The sequence below is a fragment of the Harpia harpyja genome, chromosome 4 (assembly GCF_026419915.1).
Source record: "Harpia harpyja isolate bHarHar1 chromosome 4, bHarHar1 primary haplotype, whole genome shotgun sequence".
NCBI classification, from domain to species: Eukaryota; Metazoa; Chordata; class Aves; order Accipitriformes; family Accipitridae; genus Harpia; species Harpia harpyja.
The window spans coordinates 73,596,155-73,616,871 of record NC_068943.1 but is presented as its reverse complement, the minus strand read 5'-3'; the positions used below and the strand labels follow the sequence as shown (position 1 = coordinate 73,616,871).

General features: G+C 34.8%; 1 protein-coding gene across 14 annotated transcripts in view; it reads left to right on the top strand.

Annotated features, from left to right (window-relative positions):
• The window catches only part of STXBP5 (syntaxin binding protein 5), a 123,871-nt gene that overhangs the window by 61,253 nt on the left and 41,901 nt on the right, over positions 1-20,717 (top strand). For all 14 annotated transcript variants that reach the window (XM_052784781.1, XM_052784780.1, XM_052784777.1 and 11 more), the window contains exons 8-16: positions 3,603-3,726; positions 5,033-5,111; positions 11,219-11,373; positions 12,438-12,510; positions 14,737-14,884; positions 15,290-15,357; positions 16,439-16,479; positions 18,575-18,795; positions 20,323-20,501. In XM_052784781.1, coding sequence (XP_052640741.1) covers positions 3,603-3,726; positions 5,033-5,111; positions 11,219-11,373; positions 12,438-12,510; positions 14,737-14,884; positions 15,290-15,357; positions 16,439-16,479; positions 18,575-18,795; positions 20,323-20,501 — 1,088 coding nt within the window. The remainder of the gene's footprint in view (positions 1-3,602; positions 3,727-5,032; positions 5,112-11,218; positions 11,374-12,437; positions 12,511-14,736; positions 14,885-15,289; positions 15,358-16,438; positions 16,480-18,574; positions 18,796-20,322; positions 20,502-20,717) is intronic.

Below are 20,717 nucleotides of genomic sequence, written 5' to 3'. Positions count from 1 at the left end.
ACAGCCTGTCTCCACTTAATACTCTAGGATGGTTTATTTATATGTTTCTGGTTAAGTTTTGGCATATGTAGGACAGCGCAGTCAATCATGCTGTGCTTGTTATTCAAAACAGTAAGATTTGATATCCACACACACCCCTGCCAAAAAAACCCCAACACATAATTGTCTCAGAAGTTCAGAAGTTTTAAAACAAACTTCAATATAGTCCAGAACAGCTACCTTAACTTCGAATCAAAGTGAAGGGGATAGTAGGAATAATTTTAATAAGAAACCGTTAGTTATAATTAAGTAAAGATTTATTTAGATAGTTGGTTTTGGTTTTGGTTTTTTTTTTTTTAGAGAGCATTCTCTGTGTAAGTTCTTGTAAAGATTCCCTTTATTCGGTGCGTGTTTGTAAATAGAAGGATTCAGAATGTTAGTGAGGTCAGGACTTGAGTTACCTGTGCAAACAACTCCTCTTAAGGATACAAACACCTTGTGCCTTAAATACAGTAACAGTCCTCTGTGGTACTAGTGCATGATCTTGTCATAAGGGATTACTGTCTGTTTGGGATCCGTATGACCAGTGATATATTCCACAAAAATATTTGAGATGATTGAATTGGCACTAGCTGATTTAAGCACATTGCTGCATTATGGTACGAAAAGAGTACCTGTTGAAGTTTTAAGTCAAGATGAGAATTATGATTAAAACTGAGAGTTTTATTCTGGATCAGTAAGTTTTGTGTAAAATATTGGAAAAATATATTACTCCTAGGGGCTTTTTAGTGTCTAAGAATCTATGTATAGATTTGCAGCCTCAGTGGTTTCTGACTGATTTTTCTATCTTGGATGTTATGCTTTCCTTCTAGCACTAATATTAACCCTGGAAAAAATGTCAAAACTTTTGCTCTTGAGTATTGGGATGATTTTTCAGTTATCAGTTTTGTTTTGGTGATTGAGGCTATTGATATCAACCAACTGGTGCCACCTAAAGTTACTGTACTTTTTTCATTGTAACTGACTTGTCACTGTAGATATGCTAGCCTGTTGCATACCTAGAGATTATGCTACAGCTACTTACAGGTCTGGTTTTATTTTTCAGGCTTACAAAAAGTTGTGAATTGTGTAACAGCAAAGGATAGTGCTCTGTACCAAAGCTTATCACATGCAGCCCACAGAATTGTTAGTTAGATTATTTTAAAACTACATAAAACATGTATTTTTGTTATGCTTTAAGTGATATTTAGCTGCATTGCTAAAAGTAACCAGATGCTCTCTAAAACTAGACAATAAATAGCTATAAAGCCAAAGACCTCATTATTCTCTTTGAGTGTTCTTTCCATCTCATCAGGTTCCTTGCAGAAATCAAGTGATAGCAGTCACCCTTCTCCTTTGTGCTCAGTTTATCAGATCTTTCTATGTTCTTAGGCATTAATGCAGTTTCAACAGTAATGGGGTGTTGCATTTCCTTCCTCTTGACCTTCTTTTTCAAGAAAAGGAAAAAGTGTTCATTTCTTAGATTTATCCTTCTATAAAGCTTGCTTTCTTACTGGTTCTTAAGACCTATTTCTACATAAATGTGTATCAAAACCTGTTCCGTTTATTTACACTATGTGCTGCCTACTGTTGTCAGGGTTAGACTCCACATGGGAGAGTATTTAAAACATACTTATTACATTGTATTGCTAGTCATAGTACAGATAATTTCTTTTCTTAGTGAAAAGAGCTTTTTGAAATGCAACCTTTGCTTTACTGAGTCTGCATTTTAAAACTTGCTGATCCCTGACTTTGGTACTATGTTGGTAAATAAAAACAAATTTTCAATATTTATGCAAAATTTCTTTCATAATACCCGCTTTTATTTGCTAAATAAAAATTTATTTTACAGCTAGAACGAGCAAGACTATTTCACTTTGACTCTAGGAGACTTCATGTGAGATGTCTAGGTTTCTGAGCTACATAGGTATAGATGTGATACTGGTACACTGAATCTGTCTTCTAACAAAATCTGTAGTGATTCCACACTACATAGGGAACAAGATTAAATTTCACTAAGAAATACTAAACTTAGTTAATCTGTAGTTTACAGATATCCAGATCTTCTACTGCTTTAAGTTGGAAAAGTTATTACCAGAGACTCTACACTCATGTGGTGTAGTAATTTTCCTCTGTCTGTGTTTAATCTCTGGATTCTCCCAATCACATTGCTGGAAACTGTCTTGGTTTTCTGTATAATCTCATAAAATGTGAAGATCTGATCTGTGTATAATCAATTAGGCAAAGCTAGCTTATATCTGTTCTATGTGATTTGCTCTTCACCTAGTAATTTACTGCCTAAGCTTTCACTGCTAGTTAGGGTTCCTTACTACTCACGCACCTGGGTTTCCTCACAGAGGAAATCCCTATGTACCCGAGAAGCTGGGGTGAGTGTAAGCCCTGCTTACAGACAAAATCTCTGAGTGTGTCCACTCAAAAGATGGTATTGTACAGCCCATCAGCTTTCACATATTCAGGTCCTGCTTTCAGTTTTTCTGGAGTAATGTCTTTACCATAAGTAATAAGCAAATCTACCTTGTCAGAAATATCAAAGTTCCATACTTCTAGCAGGTAATACTTCTTTCTGCACCTTTTGGGTAGTAGAGAAATACTTTGGGTTTTCATTGTTTATTGATATTTTCATGCTATAACTAAAATTCCCTCACACATCACCTAATGGTTTCATAATGTTTCCGTGTACTAAGAGAGATACTGGAAACAAAAATGGCACCAATCTTTTCTTACTAGTTAATCTATTTGCCTTATTTGTACTCTCTGCTTCATTGTTTACTCTTCTCTTACCTTAAGGCAGCGACTAGATTTCATTTAGTCAGCTTTTTTTCTGCAGTAAGATTTTACGTGGCATGGCTTAATCATTCCATTCCTAATTTTATGAATATAAAGGTGTTTCTGTATTCATGGAAAGATTTACTAGTAGATTCCTACACTTTCTTGTACCTCAATACTGCCATTGCAACATTAGAATGCTTATTCAAGCTAATATTTTGTTTTTATCATTATTCCTCATCATTTCCAAAACATCTTATCATTACTTCAATTCTTGTTTTACTTAGGTTCTCAGCCCATGCTTGCCTCTTGTGCATATCCACATAGACATCTCAAAATGCCATTTAAAACTTTGACCTAATAATCCCATGAAGTAGATAGTTGGTTTCTTTTTGGTGGTTTGGGGTTTTTTGGGTTTTTTTTTTTTGTATGGACAGTGTATTTTTCCTGATAAAAAAAGATTTTGGTTAGAAAGCTCAAATAAGTGCTTGCAGTTATTCTGTGCATGCTATCCATTGAAAAATATGTTAATATTACACTGAGGAGGATTTTGTTCCCCTTGAAAAATACTGTCTTCATTGTAGTGACATGTTTATGGATAAGGTATATCTGAAAGAAGTACTTACGAACCAAAAACTTACCATGGGTAAATTAAGATGTACTAAAAGCAGTATGATTTAATTAGTACTTTCTCTAATTTCCTTTTGCTGTCTAATGTCATTGAGGAAGGAGTAAGGATAAAATGATACTAAGATACTCAACGTACAGTGTTCTGGTTTTTCTCTTTTCTTGCATAGGCTATCCACTCTGTGGCTTGGCATCATGAAGGAAAACAATTTATTTGTAGCCATTCAGATGGTACCTTGACCATATGGAATGTAAAATCTCCTACCAAACCTTTCCAGACAATCACTCCACACGGTAAGATGAAAATGGATACCCACTGTGTTTGACAGCTCTTAAAACAGAGAGCTTATTTTTAATAGAAGTGTGTTTTGCAAAACCAAGTATTAGAAATACACTTGCAGTGCAAGTAAAAAAACTTTCTCTGTCATACCAAATTCCCATAGATTTCATTAAAAAAAAGTCTTTATGAAATAAGAATCCAAATCACTGCAGTTCTGTCTAAATCTCTGAACTTTAAGCTCACCTTTCACACAATGGCATTGAACTCAAAATTAACTAATGCATATTTTGCAGGGCTTGCTTTTTGCTTGACATTACAGTCCCATATGTTGTTTAAAATACATATAAGCAAGCATCTGTTTCATGTATTAATGTGTAGATTACCAGATAAATTCTTGGAAGGATTTGTAACAGAGTAAGACTAGCATCTGGTAAGATGTTCCCTCTTCTCAGAAGTCTTGCATTAATGTTAATCTAGGAAATTAACGTTACATGTTGTTCTTCTGTGAAATATGCTGCTGCTCTTCAAAAAAAGTTCTATACAAATGCCAGGTTTGCATGGTGTGTATGTGTCTAAGTCATGTCTTAGGAACTTATTTACCTCAGATACTTAAGTGTGAATGTAATAGGATAATCTGTGAGGTTACAGCTGTAGTACAAGATGCTATAGTTGAGCATCCTGGTTTGCCTCTCTGAGCCTCTAGCAAGTCCAGAGGCTCACATTTCTATTAAAGTTCAGATAGAAAAGATGCATATTTACACCGTACTCTTAATTTCTACTGACTCCGTGGGAAATTGTATCTGTAGAAGCTTTAGTTGCTAATAGTGCACAGCTGAGAGAGCAGGCCTTCATGTTCAAATTCAGGTCTTAGCCTTTAAGGATAACACTCAGAATAAACCTCTTTTTACTTGTAAGCTGACCAATTTTGATTGCAAAATGGTAGACACGAGATAAATTTTAAATCTTAGTGCTACTTATAATCCTCCCCTAAAAAAGTTGTTTTGGTTTTGAAAACAAATATTCTACAACACTTCAAAAAAAAAAACCCCAACAAACAAACAAAAACCCAAAAAACCCAAACCCAGACAAACAAAAAAACCCCACCAATGAAAAAAACCCTAGACCTAAATATTCTAGGTTGTTGTATTGAGTTTTAACAAATCTTTAATGATATTATTCCAAGGCATAGTCCGTAATTGTCAGAGGTATTGAATATATGTTTGTATGAATGTTCTACTCTGCAAGTTGCATAGTGAATTTCATAATTTGTCATGATGTTATGGAACTGTAAGTCTAATATAAGAAAATAATTTACTTTAGGAAAGCAGCTGAAGGATGGAAAGAAGCCAGAACCCTGCAAACCTATTCTTAAGGTGGAATATAAAACAACTAGAGCTGGGTAAGACTTGTTTTGTATGCAAAATTAACATATGTAAAATAAATGCAGCTCTCTGGGAATGTACTTTGTTTTCCAGTTGTTGGGATACATATCTTGATGGTGCTAAGCTATGGTAAAACAGCTGAAATAGTTTTGGTAAATCAGGTAAATTGCTGAATAAACTACAAAAACATGTGTGAACAAACTACTTTATACAAACCTTAACTTGGGTAAAGATACTGCTAGTGCGTTATCTACATGCTTCTTCCATGCTACTAAACTCGTGTATTTTTGCTCAATCTTTTGAGAATATTAAAGAAAAAAAGGCTCCTGAAGCACAGAAGACACTAAAGCACAGACCTGAAAAACTGAACTTTGACAAATAGTAGCCTGATGCAAATATTCTAAATTCTGAATATGTGTTCCTCCCCTAAAAATGTTACTGACAGAAGCTTTTCTGGTAGAGTGCTGTAATTTATGCAGTGAATTGTGCCTAATTATGCACATTGAGAATGTAACGAAGCAGTAATTGCAACAAGAGGCTCAGATGGAGTTACAGTGTCTTGAGTAGCATGTTTTGTTACCAACACTGCCATTAGGATTGAAGGATTTCAAAAACTGTGTGGAATTTCTTTTATTTATGGTTCTGAAGTGGTTTGAAGAGTTTGAGTAAAAAGTGCAATATAAAGATAAAATATAAATGAAACCTGCTCAGCTATTTGTAAAGGTTGATTTTTTATTTTTAAAATTTTCTTTTACTTGGGGAGATTTATGTATTGTTTTAATTTGCTTTCCAGACATTCAAATCTATAGAAGATTGTTACTTGATGTAATGTAGTTTTCTACTATATGTTAGTATACCCATACATACAGTATCAGTGGCTTTGTGTATTTTTATTGTTTGCTAATATGAGGTAAACAGAAATTTAAGACTGTGGCTAACTCCCAGATGTATGAACATCTATGATCAATTGGAAAGCCATATTTTACTTGTAGCAGTCTACATCTGTCTGCATATTCTTTTCCAACTGAAATGTCAAAAGCTGATCTAAAGAAAGATACAGATAAGCAAAAGTAGTCTCAGCTTCAGCAAGTTACAATTTCTGCAATCAAAAGCCTTCTGTTATGAATAGTCATTCTGAAGGAAAAGATTAGTTTGAAGCTTGTTCTATGTAATTATAACATTACAATGTGAAAACTAGTTGACTTTTCACACAGTTTAGAGAGGAGCTTATTCTAGTATAATTTCTAAGAATACATAGCTCTATGGGGAGACTTCTTCCTAGTGTGGGCTTTTGTTACACCTCTCATTTTCCAGTGTTCATCCAAACTGAATGTTTTGATGCATTTCAGTTTAGTATTTTCTCTCTAATATTTTCTTCATCTTCAGTGCACTTATAAATCTGTAACTGTTGTGATACTCTTCCAGAACTTTAATTAAAAAGAAAAAAAAAAGAAAAAACCCACAAAAACCACAATCTGCACTGGTGGTGAAGCAGTGCACTGAAAATCTCCATTCGTTAACTTCTACATGTACTTCAGTTCATACTTGAATTTTCGGTTTCAATTGTAGTCTTACAAGAATTTTAAGGCAAGGCAGAACTACCTTTCAATGCTTAAAATTTTGAGTTTTTCTCTTTACCAATTGAAATTGGTTAGGTATGAACATGATACAATTTTGACTTTTAGGTAAAGCACTATCATTTGTTGTTCATGGTTTAATTTCTGTAGTGCAGAGGAGAATAATTTCTGCACAGGACCAAATTTTTTCTAGATACTGAAAGAATATAAGAAACTAATCAAACTTGCTTCTGTAACAGTCTGCTCTAACGGTTCTTCAAAAACAAACCAAAAAAAACCCACAAAAGAAAAGAAAACAAAAAAGCTTACAACATCTTTGAGAGGTACTGTTTAATGTATATTCAAGTTATTTCACCTAACTTCTTTATTGTGAAAAACAGTGAGTAACCATTCCATGTTCACATTTTCCGTGCTCTGTATGGAACTCTAACATCTTTGTCACCTCTTCTTTCTTGCTCCTTCCTTATCCAGAGTGGTCTAGGATCTAGATTTGTTTCAATATCTCCTCATGCAGAAAACAATTCATTGATGTGATCTTACTTGTTTTCTTTACTGGTTCTAATTCTAATAAACTGGTTTTTTGAGAAAAGGTGTCCAGAACCACACAGAAGGAAGGAACATAACTGATTGCAACCTGTAGTAGGGGCTACAGACACTATTCTTTCTACTTTTGCAGCTCTTATTAATCTTTTCTCACTTTTTTCCTCCGTTAAGTTCTCCATATTATGAAGCTGGAGTTGGGGAAACAGGACAGTGTGAGGCTTTTTCTGGTTCTTACAGACTACCTATTTATCTTTGCAGTCTGTGGTTTTTCTGTTGCTAGGTTTTGGGGGTTTTTTAAGTCTACTGCAGATAGTGCCTGTGAAGTCTCCAAAGCCAAAGTTGTTTACCCTACAACAATAGTATGTCTGTACCTTTATTTCTGGCTATTTAATATTGACAGTCCTGTATGTGGGCTATGGAGTAGAAAAGGCAAGTTCTTGATATATTCCTTGAGCAAACTGGCATAATTTTCTAATCCCACAGCATAATGTCATTATTCTCCAGCCATTTAAGTTCATCTAAAATACTCTATCCCTTTTTGAAGCAGTGAGTTCCAAAGGTAGTTTACCTTTTGAGCTTCCTGATATGGTTTCCATGTTGCCTTTTATGCATACTTTTCTGTCTAAAGCGAAACTAGAGAAGCTCTTGAGCTTCCTAATGCCATTTCCCACTCCTCCAGATTCAGTCCCTTACAGTATTTACTCTGGTTGATATTAAGATTATGGTAAAATTGCCCAAGCTTATTCTTTGCTACTAGAGCTTTGGGTAGAAATTAGAGTTCAAAAGTGTCCCTGTAAAACATAAAAAAAAAAAAAAAAAAAAGGTATCGTCTTGGTAGCTAATGCAGCTGTCATTGACTAACTGTAGAGCAGTACCTCTTAGCAAGATGGATGTATATAATTGGGAACCAGGGGTTACAATAATAATAACAACAAGGTCTCCAGATAAGTAAAAGTTCTTGATCTGTTAGTTTAGTTTGAACAGCACTATTTTTTTGTGTGAGCTTGTTGGTTCAAAAGCACAATTCCCAAAATGAATTTGTAATTTATCTTCACTACTACTTCAAGATTTCTAGTCTTAAGCTAAACTAACTCTTGAAGTCTTTTCTACTTTTACTACTAGGGATTAACTTGACAAATTCACCCATGGTTTGAAAAGTAAGCCAACTGGTACCAATGGCCTGGCTTCTGTATATACTGTTCTGGCTCACATCCAGATTGCTAGAAACTGCCCAACATTTGACAGTTTACTTTTAAAATTGAGCAGAAACCTCCTCCAGGCTTGTGAGCCACTCAGCTCTCAGTTGTATTATGTTTTCATATGCTGCAAGACCTAATACTGTGTTCTCTGAAATTCTTTTCAATGAAACATTGCCTCCCATGTAGTGAATTTTTTTTATAGTGTTCCCCAAGTGATTTTACAGGTTTAACTGATGAGGAAATTAATGTAAAGGGATTGCTTCCAAACCTGCTGAAGCAGAACTGTTTCAAAGAAGAATCTCTGTATTATCAGCTGCTAAAAATGCTATATAGCAGTTCTCTAAGAGCTGAGCACTGCTTTTTGTTAAATGTTTTCTACTGTTTCACATAGGTAAAATGTAACTATCAAAGTTGGAGCAATCTCATCTATTATGTACAGTACAATTTTTTTTTCTTTTAAATAATGTCTTTCTATTTAACATGTGATACATATTAAAAGGTTAGTGCACAACTGAAGGACAACACTAAATATTTAATTAGAAAACACACAGCTTGTGTTCATGGTAAATCCATGGTTTCATAAAAATATTAAAAGTTCATACACAAACCTGTATTAGTCTTTCTGGCAGACTAAAGTCAACTTTAATCTTTGATTCATCTGTGAAAAATCCGTGTGACAGATCCGTGTGATCTGTTTTTAGCTCTTCCATTCTTTGCTTCATAAGGATACAGACTCTGGCAAGCCTGCCCAAAGCAATGTGATTACCTTGAGAAATAAAACCAGGAGAAACCAGCATGCAGTTTTCACTGTGATGTATGAAACTTAGAAACTGAAATTTGTCACTTCGTTGTCAGTTGATCTTGGTGAACCCGCAAATCTAATAATTACTACAAATTGTCCTGGCAGCATTATTGTTTAAAAAAAACTAATGATTTTGTGTAGACAAAAAATACTGCAAAAAATCATTCCCGCACAATGAGATACTGCAAGTATATCACACCAGTATTTTTTTCTTCATTGGCATCCTGAAAAATAGTGGCTTAAATTAAAGTTTGTCCTTTCCCTGAAATTACTTCATGGACCTGACCATAAAAGATTGTCTGAAGTTCCAGTATGAAGAATTGAGATTAAATGAAAACTTGGAGAAAACTTACTCCTTTTCTAGAAATAAACTTTGGGCTACTGTTGGAGGCAGGATATTGAACTCGGTGGACCCATGGTCTAATTTATGGCCATTCCTTTGAGGTCTCTTCCTCAGCCAGCAGAACTCTTTGATGCTATCAACTCTTCAGTCATAGGGCTTTCTGAAGGATCAGGCAGATTGTGCAATAATTGTAGAAATTGAAAGCTTATCTCGGTCTGGTTTGCCTTCAATGCTACAAACACAGAGCACATTTCAGCCAAGCCTTAAACTCATGAAGGGCAGCATGTGCATAAACTAAACCCTTCATACGCAGTTTTGAAGAAGAAAGATGTACCTAATCTGTCACATTTGTGTTTCAAATGCTAACTAGTGAAGGCAGTTTAGACAGTATGGGAAATACGGTGTTATAGAAAAAGACCAAAAATTCAAGATCTCTTCAGCTTCTTTTTCACAATGTGTCAGGATGTTGGTTTTTTTTTTTCCCCTACAAATTTTTTCCAGATACTGACATAGTAGCTGCTTCCAAGGTAGACATAAACAAAGGATTCTTACCTAAAGTAAGCATAAACATAGATCAGAGGAATTTCACACTCTAAGTGCCTATTTTTCCTCCAGAAATATAACCTGGAATTTGAGGCAATAGTCAATAATGGGTGGAATTTCTTGAGCTGTGTACTTATAAACAGTCTGCTCTTTAAAAGGTATTATGCCCTATTTTAAACATATATAGTATTAAAATGAGTGATGACTTTTGATAATCAGGAAAGAAGAAAATACCTAGCAAAACAAATATATTCATCTTGTTTTTCAATAATTAAATACTAAAACATATATTATGTACATATTAGAGAAAATGTGGATGTGTTTAAAAGTATGTTTCTGTAAAGACTTTAAAAAAATTTTAAGGGAAGCCTCTAACCTTTTTTCAAGACTAGAAGAAATATTTTTGCTTTGCTATACTCAGCCATTTAATTATGCAGGAGGAGTAGTCTATGGCAGAGTAGTTCCTTGAATTTTGTGTGTGGTGTTGGGGGCGGGGGGAATGTATAAAATGTCTAAAGTAAGTGTGTAATGAGATAACTATGGGCATTTATTTATGTCTTTGCTTCTTAAAAGACGTTAGGTCTTTGAAGCTTATCAAGCAGCCGGTTGCTTTTTCAAGACAGTCATATTATTGTGACTGCAAAATTACTTTACACTGTTTACAAAATTGTTGATCCTTCAAAATTTAGGATGATTCTGTACAGGAAGAAAATGGGACTATTTCTTCCTGATCCTGCTAGAATATTTTATAGTATGGATAAATGGGGCTGTTGGCAAATCTGAATCTGCAGTTCAGTAGAAAAGAAACAATTCTGAAGTTTAACTAAATAAAAAAATCTCATCTTTGGAAGTAGTTGCAAAGATTGGTTAAATAAGCAATATAGAACAAAAGGTCTGGAAGAGATGTCTGACGAATTATAGTCTTCTAAATCTCAGGTTTTAGGTTTTGAAACACATACCCAAGCCACAAATTGCATGGAGAGCTGGTTTGCATTATTCTTAATGTATCTCTGCTTAATGATATCTCATTGAACCTTATAATAAGGTTACAAAACCCGCCCTGCCTCTTTTAATGTATTATCTTGGTGTGATCCTAAATGCCTCTGCTTTATTCCAGGGAGCCTTTCATCATTCTCTCAGGAGGCTTGTCATATGACACTGTAGGAAGACGACCCTGTTTAACAGTTATGCATGGGAAAAGTACTGCTGTGCTAGAAATGGATTATTCTATTGTTGATTTTCTAACCCTCTGTGAAACACCATATCCTAATGGTAGGCTCTGTAAAGATTTTTCTCAGTACTTTGACCTGTTCTCTTTGGAGTTTTATCCCATCAGAATATTCTTTACTATTGCCTTTCTGTTTTATCTCTGGGGATCAGATGGCAGCAGCAACATCTGTTATCCCCATTGTCTGAAGTATGTTTTATTCCCGAAGCATCATAATACAATAGTTTATTATAAAACCTATTTTGCTTCTAGAAGAATGCCAATTACTGGTTCCATGGTTTTTCCTTTTTTTAATCCCGAAAGCACATGCAGACAAAAAGTAGCATTACAATTTCAAGCCATAGTTACTGCAGCGGATGTGTTCATTAATATTTATTTGAGCACATAAGACCTTTCCAGTCAATGCTAAATCTTGATTAGCATTTGTGTAGTACTCTTAACTTTTAGTGACTTTATTCATTCCAGTACTCACATGAAGTTCATGACTAACCTGTAATCTCTCTTCTGTAGAAGGGGATTTTTTTTTATCACAGTTTAGGTAGTTGTCCCAGTTTAATAGTGCCGATGACTTCAATGTTTTTAGCTGTCAACTTCCAGCAGAGTATATAAAACTGCTTAGCTCAGAATTGAGGTCTGCCTGAAAGAGGGAAAGGTAGACTTTGGAAACTCTTTCAATTTTCTTATTTTAGTGTCAAGTCAGCTGTCTTTCAATCCATTTTGTAAGCAATTAGAATTTAAACCCCACTGAATAAGAGGAAAGGCGGTTGGGGGGGAGGATGTTATTGTTCAGTAATTGGCTCTTTCTCAAGAATACTGCTTATACAAGTTCCTCTGCATGTTCCTTTTCCTGTTATTTGAGCTATTTAAATGGTTCTAGCAAACTGGAAGAGAGTTGAAAATATTGAATTAAAGGGAGACTATGGCTTCTCCAAACTTAACTTGGAGTATTCAGGGGGGTGAGTGTATAAAATATCTCCAGAAACTATAGTCATCTAAGTGGCTTTTCTACTCCTCAGTGATAAGAGTGCAAGGCCTGATCACATTCTTGGGGCTGTGCATGCAAGAACTACATTTACCAATAAGTAACTTTTTTCTTTCTTGTTTTCAGACTTTCAGGAACCATACGCTGTAGTTGTTCTTCTAGAAAAGGACTTAGTACTGATTGACCTTGCACAAAATGGGTAAGAATCTTGTGTAGTCTCTTTAATGGTTGCCTGCAGTGATCAGCCTGTTGTTCTCTGTTGTTCTGCTCTATAGCTTTTTAATCTACTGTAATACCTCTCTGTCCAGAACATAAAATTTTGAATATTAAATATAAGGTTTCTTCAGCAGAACTGAGTATCTTTATAGATCAACTTTTCTCAGGTTAATATGTAGTAGATGAGTAGAATATTATGTGACTTTTTCCAGGCTTGATTGACTGACAGAAATTACTGATCGCTGCTGCTTTTTAATTATCACAGTTTATTTTGAAGTTGATTCCTTAGTGCTATGAGGGGAGCTCAGAATTTTGGGGAAGGGAGCAGGGGAAACAACTATTCAGATAAGGCAGGTAATTTTGGCTGACTCTGAGTGTTGTTGTTACCACATAAATACTTGCTGATTTTATTGCCAAATGCATTGCTATCTGTTTTGCTTAAAGTAACTCAATACTGATGCAATAAATATCATATATGTAAAATGAGAATGGTAACATCTACTTCCTGGTTTATTAAAGTGGTAAGAGGTTGCTTAAAAGTAGTATCCTATTACAGTTTTCACAACTAATACTTGTCTAACCCATTTTGAGTCTCCTGTTACTTTGTCCATGGAACAGTCCTTATACTCTAAGTGGTGATTAAAAATTCTGGATCCTACAAATTTTTCTATCAAGGATTTTGAAATTAGTATAGGCAGTAAAAACTAACTATTAAGGGATTAGTAGCAGAGGAACCAGATGTATAAGATCTTTGTAGTGTTCCTGATTAAAAGTCACCAGTGGTCAATGAATTAAAAAAATCCTTGTGAAGAACATCCTTCTAGGGCAAAACAAAAACCTGTAAATATGTATCCTCAGAGTCAATGGTGATACCTTAGCTAATGAAGACTCTATTGAATTTGGAAGAAGGTCAAGTTTAGTACTAATATCTCTGCAGCTACAGAGCAATTTCATTTAGTTTTTCCCAATGTTACATGGCCATATGCTGTATCCAAAACTTGTTTCTGATATACCAATGGCATTAAGCTTCCAACATTCGTATGTTGAAAGATGAATAAAACAAGTTTTAAAGAGCTTGAAATAAAAAGGTTTGTATAAGGCTTTTTTTCTTAAGTGAAAGTTTGCAGTGCCTGAAATTTGAAGTTATGTTAAGGCTTGTTCCATTTCATGTTAAAAAATCTTCAGCAGTTATGTTTTTAGAAGACTTACGATGGTCTTTGTTACAATTGACTTGCAAAGTATTAGTTGTTTCACACCTGAAAAGCAATTAATAGTTTTTTTGCTACAGGAGGTTTCCTTTTGCCCTGTGTCATATGGATTTATCATGTTTTGTTAAAATTAAGCCTCTTTTCCATTTGATTTTTAGAATATTGTTTTAGCTTTCCAGATAGCTCTGTATAAAGTTATTGATATGCAGACTATTTTCATCTGTTGTTGATAATTTTTCCTTTAGATGAGTTAAGAGGCTGTGTCCCTTCTGGCCCCCTTCAAAAAAAAAAAAAAAAAAAAAAGCAGGGAGGAAGCATATGGATAGTATGCATTTCTCTGGAGATAAATTTCTTGGAACATAGATGTATTTACCTCTTATTATTAGTGGCTTTTTTTCCTCATTAAGGCTCTGTGACTTTTCTGATGGAGGTGATGGTGGGGAGTATATGTGTGTGTGTGTGTGTGTGTGCTTCTAATTGGTAATGGAGTGTTGCTATCTATAACTTTCAGAAGGTGATCTTGGAGTTGCAAGTAGGTTATGAAAAGTGCTGGAAGACTTTGTCCAAGAACAGTATAATAATACAAAGTAGGAAGTGGAGTCTTCCCATCTTTCTCCCTGGAAGAATAGACTGAAGAGTTAGAAATAATTACGTAGCTGCACATTACTACAACTAGAACTTGGTAACTTCAGTTTTTCCACAGGCAATTAAGATAGTAAGCTTTTAAAAATGGGAAACTATAGGGAATAGCAGTGTTCTAGAAATATTCTAGAAACAGTAAAAACTTTAGGTTCTGTCTAGAGTACTGCAGTACCTTGATAGCAGACTGGATGAGCAGTAAAGCTGCATAGTATATTTGTTCATAATCTAATTTGATATGCATTTATTTTCCTCTATATGAAAAGAACGCAAACTTAGTCTTTAGTGTTTTACTTGTGTTCTGCATTAAAAAAAAAATAGTTTTTCTTAGATTAACAGTCTTCCTCTTTCATCCATTAAAGGTACCCTATATTTGAGAATCCCTATCCTTTGACTATACATGAATCTCCGGTTACCTGTTGTGAATATTTTGCCGATTGTCCTGTGGACCTCATACCTGCACTCTATTCAGTTGGCGCTCGACAGAAACGTCAAGGTTACAGTAAGAAGGTACAACATCTACTACATACATATGTATTTGAAAATACTGAAAATCAACAGCTCTAAACAACATAAGAGTGGCCATACTAAGACCAAAGATCCATCTGACTTGTTATCCTGTCTTTGACAGTGGCTAATAGCAGATGTCTAGGGAGGATATAGCATATGTCAAGCCTATAGTCATGCTTTCCTGATGTGTTCCCATTGATTGCCGTATCACTGGAAGCTAAGGGACTTCCTGGAGCAGGGGTGTTGTTTATAGCCCTTGATTATTTTTTTTTCTCTGCAGTCGATATGTCTAATTACTTTTTGAAGTTGTGAAATACTGGAATCTGCAGTATCTGCAGTAATTTCAATGGCTTAACTTTGCACTGTATGATATTTTCTTCCTCAGTGTATTTGTTAATCTTCCAGGAATGGCCTATCAGTGGAGGCAACTGGGGTTTGATCACTCAGAGTTATCCAGAGATAATTATTACAGGGTAAGTGACACCATAGCGTAGTAATAACTTTCTTAGCTGATTAAGTAGAAGTGAGAATATTTTGCGCCTCTTGTAGAAAACAATGCTCTAAGAGTGGTTTGAATGATTTAAAAAATTATGTTCACCAGACAAGTCATTTGCCTAATCTTCCTGAGGTGTTAACAGGAAAGTAAAGCAAAATGTGGAGGAGAAGGTAGGAACAAAATGATAGCAGGTGTTTTACAGGGATTATTATTATGATGTGGTATTGTGATTATGTCTGCTTGCTATCAATATATGCTGGATGAAACTTACCTTTTATTCTTTAACTTTTGGAAAAGAGTTGAGTAGTGTTTTAAAGCAGAGGAAGTCCATTAAATAGTTATTGAGTTCAGTTCTCAAAGGGAAGCCAATTTTTTTATTTCAAAAAGGACAACCAAATACTTAAATCTGTTTGTTTTGATCTCTTTTTGAGACTGATCCTTCTAATACTGCTCTAAGGAGCATAAACCAAATATAATTTGTAACCATGCAGTGCATCACTGAAAGTGAGAGCACTACTAAAGTTTTTTTTAGAGCAGCCCATTAACCCTAATGAAGATTACTGTCACTTTATGCTACACATTGGAGAAACATTGAGAGACAGTCCTGAAAAAAAATCTAGTCATCTGATTCTCAATTTCAAGGATAAATAAACAAGTTGGGTGACTCATTTACACTGAAATACAGTACATTTAGGCATCTCCTTTACAAGTGTAACTCCAAATAAATGGCATCTTTTAAGAAACAACACATGGCAAAGTATACCAAACTGTTTAAGGGATATGCAGGTATCTGAAATCAGTATTTAAAATAGTAAATTAATATTAGTACAGAGGAATTTCAGGCAGTTAGCCTCCAAAGGTTTTTTTAATCCCTTCTGTCCGAAGTAATTGGGGTGCATGTTTGCAAAATATCTGCTTCCAATAAATTGTGAAAATAGTGTCACTAAGAATACTAAAAAAACCATAATGCTAGCTATATATTTTCTAATCAGTAGCACAGAGGTCTAACACTCCAACTAACCATTTTACCATCTTATTAATTTTTTAATATTTCATAGGCATGCTGATGGGTCAATCAAGTTTTGGGATGCCTCAGCAAGTAAGTGTTTTCAGTAGAGATTTTTTTCCTGTGCAGTAGGAGTTTTCTAAACTTACTGATTTCTCTAATGGAATGTAATTGCAGATTAGTCATTCTCATTATTTCCTGCCTCATGTAAAGTCAGTAACTCCATAGGAAACTGATTTAAAATTAAATAAAGTTCGCATTATTTCTTAGTTAATTCACTGTTTTTACCACCTCAGTGAAAATGCACTGGTGGTAGTCCAAGGACCTGCTAGAATGGAAGAGTTCTAAAATTTTTTAGAAGCACCTTCAGAAGCACATTATTGAGCATAGAGACGCATGATGGGCAAATGTATTCCTTTTTAGTACAATTGAATTTCAGTAAGTTACTTCTGTCTTTTTAGACAGGAGAGAGGCATGTATTTATAAGATATCAGCTCCCCATAAATTACAGTATCTAAAAATGAGAATTGGAATCAGTAGTAGTTTGTGCTAATAAAATGATCTAGGCATTTGTGAAGAAAGGCAGAACAGTAAAGACAAACACTTTTCTTTGGTGGAACACTGAACAGGTCTGAGGAGTCTGATACCATTTTACATTTCTATTCAGTTAAAGAGTCAGTTGCATCTGATGGTCTACACAGCTAACAGTGAGAAATGCAGTAAGAATTCAAATTAGAATGGACTGGAGAGAGTTAGATGTTTTAATTAATCTAGTTCTGACTAACCTTACTCTTGGTACTTAAAAGCTGTCTGAAGCAATCTTGGAATCATTATCAGTTGTCTTTGAAAACTTGTGGAAGACTGGTGAGATTCCAAAATGCTAAGGCGTGTGTGCGTGTGGGAGGGAACAGATGCAATGTATATGTTTAAAAACTAGGAGGAGGAGTATTTGGAGTTTTATAGATCTTTAATTTCACTTTAGGGTGGGGGTGGAACCTGGGGGGGGGGACGGGGACAATCCTGATTGATTCTCTGTGCTTAAAAATTCTATTCAGCATAGATCTGTCAAAAAGATCCTGTTAAAGGCACTTAGTTTCTTTCTAAAACAGATAAATAAACCTGTTAAGGGAGAAACTGCAAGTATCCTGTATCTTGATTTTAAAACTTTTAAATCTCAATAGCACAGTCTTACAGATGAGCTAGGGAAGTGTGATTCTGGTAAAAGCACTGAAATATGGAAGAGGAGAAAGGATGCTATAAATTAAGTTTTCCTAATGATATGATTGGTATTTGTAGCAGTGATTTGGGCCATTGACTAGAGAATATGTCTGTGAAGTCTGAAAGCAACACCAAGGCAGTTGAAAGAAAATGTAAGAAAGAATTAGAATTACAATTGAGAATGATTTTGTTAATCACTGAATAGCATCCAAGACAATTTGTATGAATATAGGATCAATGATTTACACTCAAAACTTGTTCTGGGGAAAAAAAGAAAAAAATCGGAGATCTAATGGATTGTAGTGTCAGTGTTGCACAAAAAAATAATCATTGGGATAAATAAGTGGGAATATCTGTAAAACCAACATGGAGTAATTCTTTCACAATTTTAAACTGTGACAAGGCCTCACTAGAACAGTTCTAGGAAACATGCTATCAAGAAAAATATGGACTGATCAGAGGGCACCACTTTTGAATGATCAGACAGGACAAAATAAAAATTGCAGGAACTGGGGCTGTTAAGTCTGAGAAGACAGGTGAGAGGCCGTGGATTTGAAATACTGTAAGGAGAAAGGAAAAGAGCTTCACTTTCTCTGCCATAGATAAACTTAAGTTGTGGGTATGGTACTTGTAACTAGATGTTATTGTTACAAAGAGATGCTTAAGTATAGTTAAGCCTTGAGAAGCTGTGAGGGCTTAGTTTATAACTGAAGCTTAGTACGTGTCTATCAGGAAAAGTGATGCTGTAGCGGGGTTTTATTTTATACTAACTGATCCTGCATTAGGCAAGTGGTGCACTGCATGGGCAGAGTCAACACAGGTATTCAATGCTTCTACTCTGCCCTCTTTTGTTGAAAATAGTGGCTTTATCTATGAAGGGAAGTTTCTAAATTAAAAAAAAAAAATTAACAAGAGAAAAATACCTGTTTAGATCAAAACTAATTTTTTTTCTTTTCTGGTTTGTTCCTAGTAACACTGCAAGTACTCTATAAGCTAAAAACAGCCAAAGTATTTGAAAAATCCCGGAATAAAGATGACAGGCCAAACACAGATATAGTAGATGAAGATCCATATGCTATTCAGATCATCTCATGGTGTCCAGAAAGTAGAATGCTGTGCATAGCTGGAGTTTCTGCACATGTCATTATTTACAGGTTCAGCAAGCAGGAAGTGACAACAGAAGTCATTCCGGTAACTAGTATAACCATTTTTTGACTTTGTAGGATTTAGCTATAAGAATACTGTTGTAGCAATTTACTTCTTCATTGTCTTTCGTTGTATTAGTGAAATGGACAAACACAATTGCCTCAAAGTGAGATGTATTTTTGTGGAGGAAAAATAATAAATTATGAAATTTGGCAAAAAGTGAAAATTGCACACCAAGATTTTGGTTTTCATTAGCTTTTTCAGCTTTTGCAGCCAATAATAGTTCTTTGTTCTATTTATCAAAGCAAATAGTGAATCAAAACTTGGCTGTATCCAGGGTAAAATGAAAACAAGTGAATGAGATGTCGAGTTGGAGAATTTTCAAAGCTTTTAGGGAGTTAATTCCTTTTTTTTCCTTGATTCATAGTACTTACCACTTGTCTTGGCAAAACTTCTGCAGTATGCAGAGCTGGAAGAGCAAAAGCGTGCCGGACATGCCCTAAGGTCTCTTAAGGACTTTGCAGTGTCAGTGTTTTATTCTGTATAAAATACAATGATGAGTTCTATTACAAGAGTTTGAGAAGTCCTTTGTTAAATCAGACACACACATGCAACTTCATCTGAATGTATGAGCTGAAAGCTAACTTGAAGCCATTTAATTATAAAATGTTGTATGTTCCAAGTAAAGCATTAATCATAATGTAGTTGGGTCCCATCCCCCGTCCCTTATTTTGCCCCCTTCAGATAAGTCTCAGTTGGAGGAGGTGAGGCATATTTTTTTTCCTTCTGGTGTTTACTTATGTACAAGTACATTCCCTTCTGAGGGAATAGGTTTTTCTACATGATTTTTACAAATCAGCCCCTAGCAAACTATTCTTCAATACTAGGAATGCTTTAGAAACAATAGTGTGTAGGGTTTTTTTTCAGTCCATGAGTTAAGTTATACTTTCCAGATGATGAGAATAAAACAGTGGAAAACTCTCTTTACACTGCACTGCAATTAATACTAATATTTTTATAGATCCAGCAGAAGGAAATCTGAAGTCACGATGAACTCTACAGTTCTTTAAAATGTATGGTTTAGTTCAATGCAGCATCAAACATTGAACTAAGTCCCATGTGTACAGTGCTACAACAGTATAAAGTGTAGCTGTTTGTATGCCTTCAGCTCATCTTAGGTTTAGCGTTCCTGAACTACATAAAACAAGTCCTCTTCATAAATGAGAATTTTATGTGCACAGAATGATAATTAAATGGGTCTCGTATCCAATATTTAATTTCTTTCCAACATTAAGCATCAAACTTTTAAACATTGGGAAATAGGTTAGATTGTCAAGTTTTAGCAATCTTCGGATATTCAGTCTGTAGTAGTTAGTATGACTCTGGATTTCCAAAGACTACATGTGTGTGTTTAGGTTGCAGTGTTTATTAAACTACTGTTATCTTTTAAAAGATGGAAAAGTCCTGGATGCCACTTTCATCGCTAGTATCTTCAGTTGCGCTTCATTTATTTCATATATAGTTTTTTGAAAGGCAAAGTTTATTGATAATTTTTTTTACTTTAATTTACAGATGCTGGAAGTACGTCTGTTATATGAAATAAATGATGTTGAATCTCCAGATGGCGAGCAGGTGCCACCTTTACCAACTCCAGGCACAGGTTCCAATCCTCAGTCCATTGTTCCCCAGTCTCATCCATCTACTAGTAGCAGTTCATCTGATGGACTTCGTGATAATGTCCCATGTTTAAAGTAAGTATATTCTGTTATACTTTTGTTGAGTGTAAAACTTTACAAGAAGATGTGATGAAAATATATGTACTTTGATATCATTACAGAAATGTCATAGTTGGCGAAAATGTTTTATTTCTTTGAGCAACGTTTTCCAAATATCTGAATGTTGAGATCTGTTCTAAGAAATTGTTACAATCTTAGTTTCTTTAAATTTCATAAGTTGATTTAAAAAAA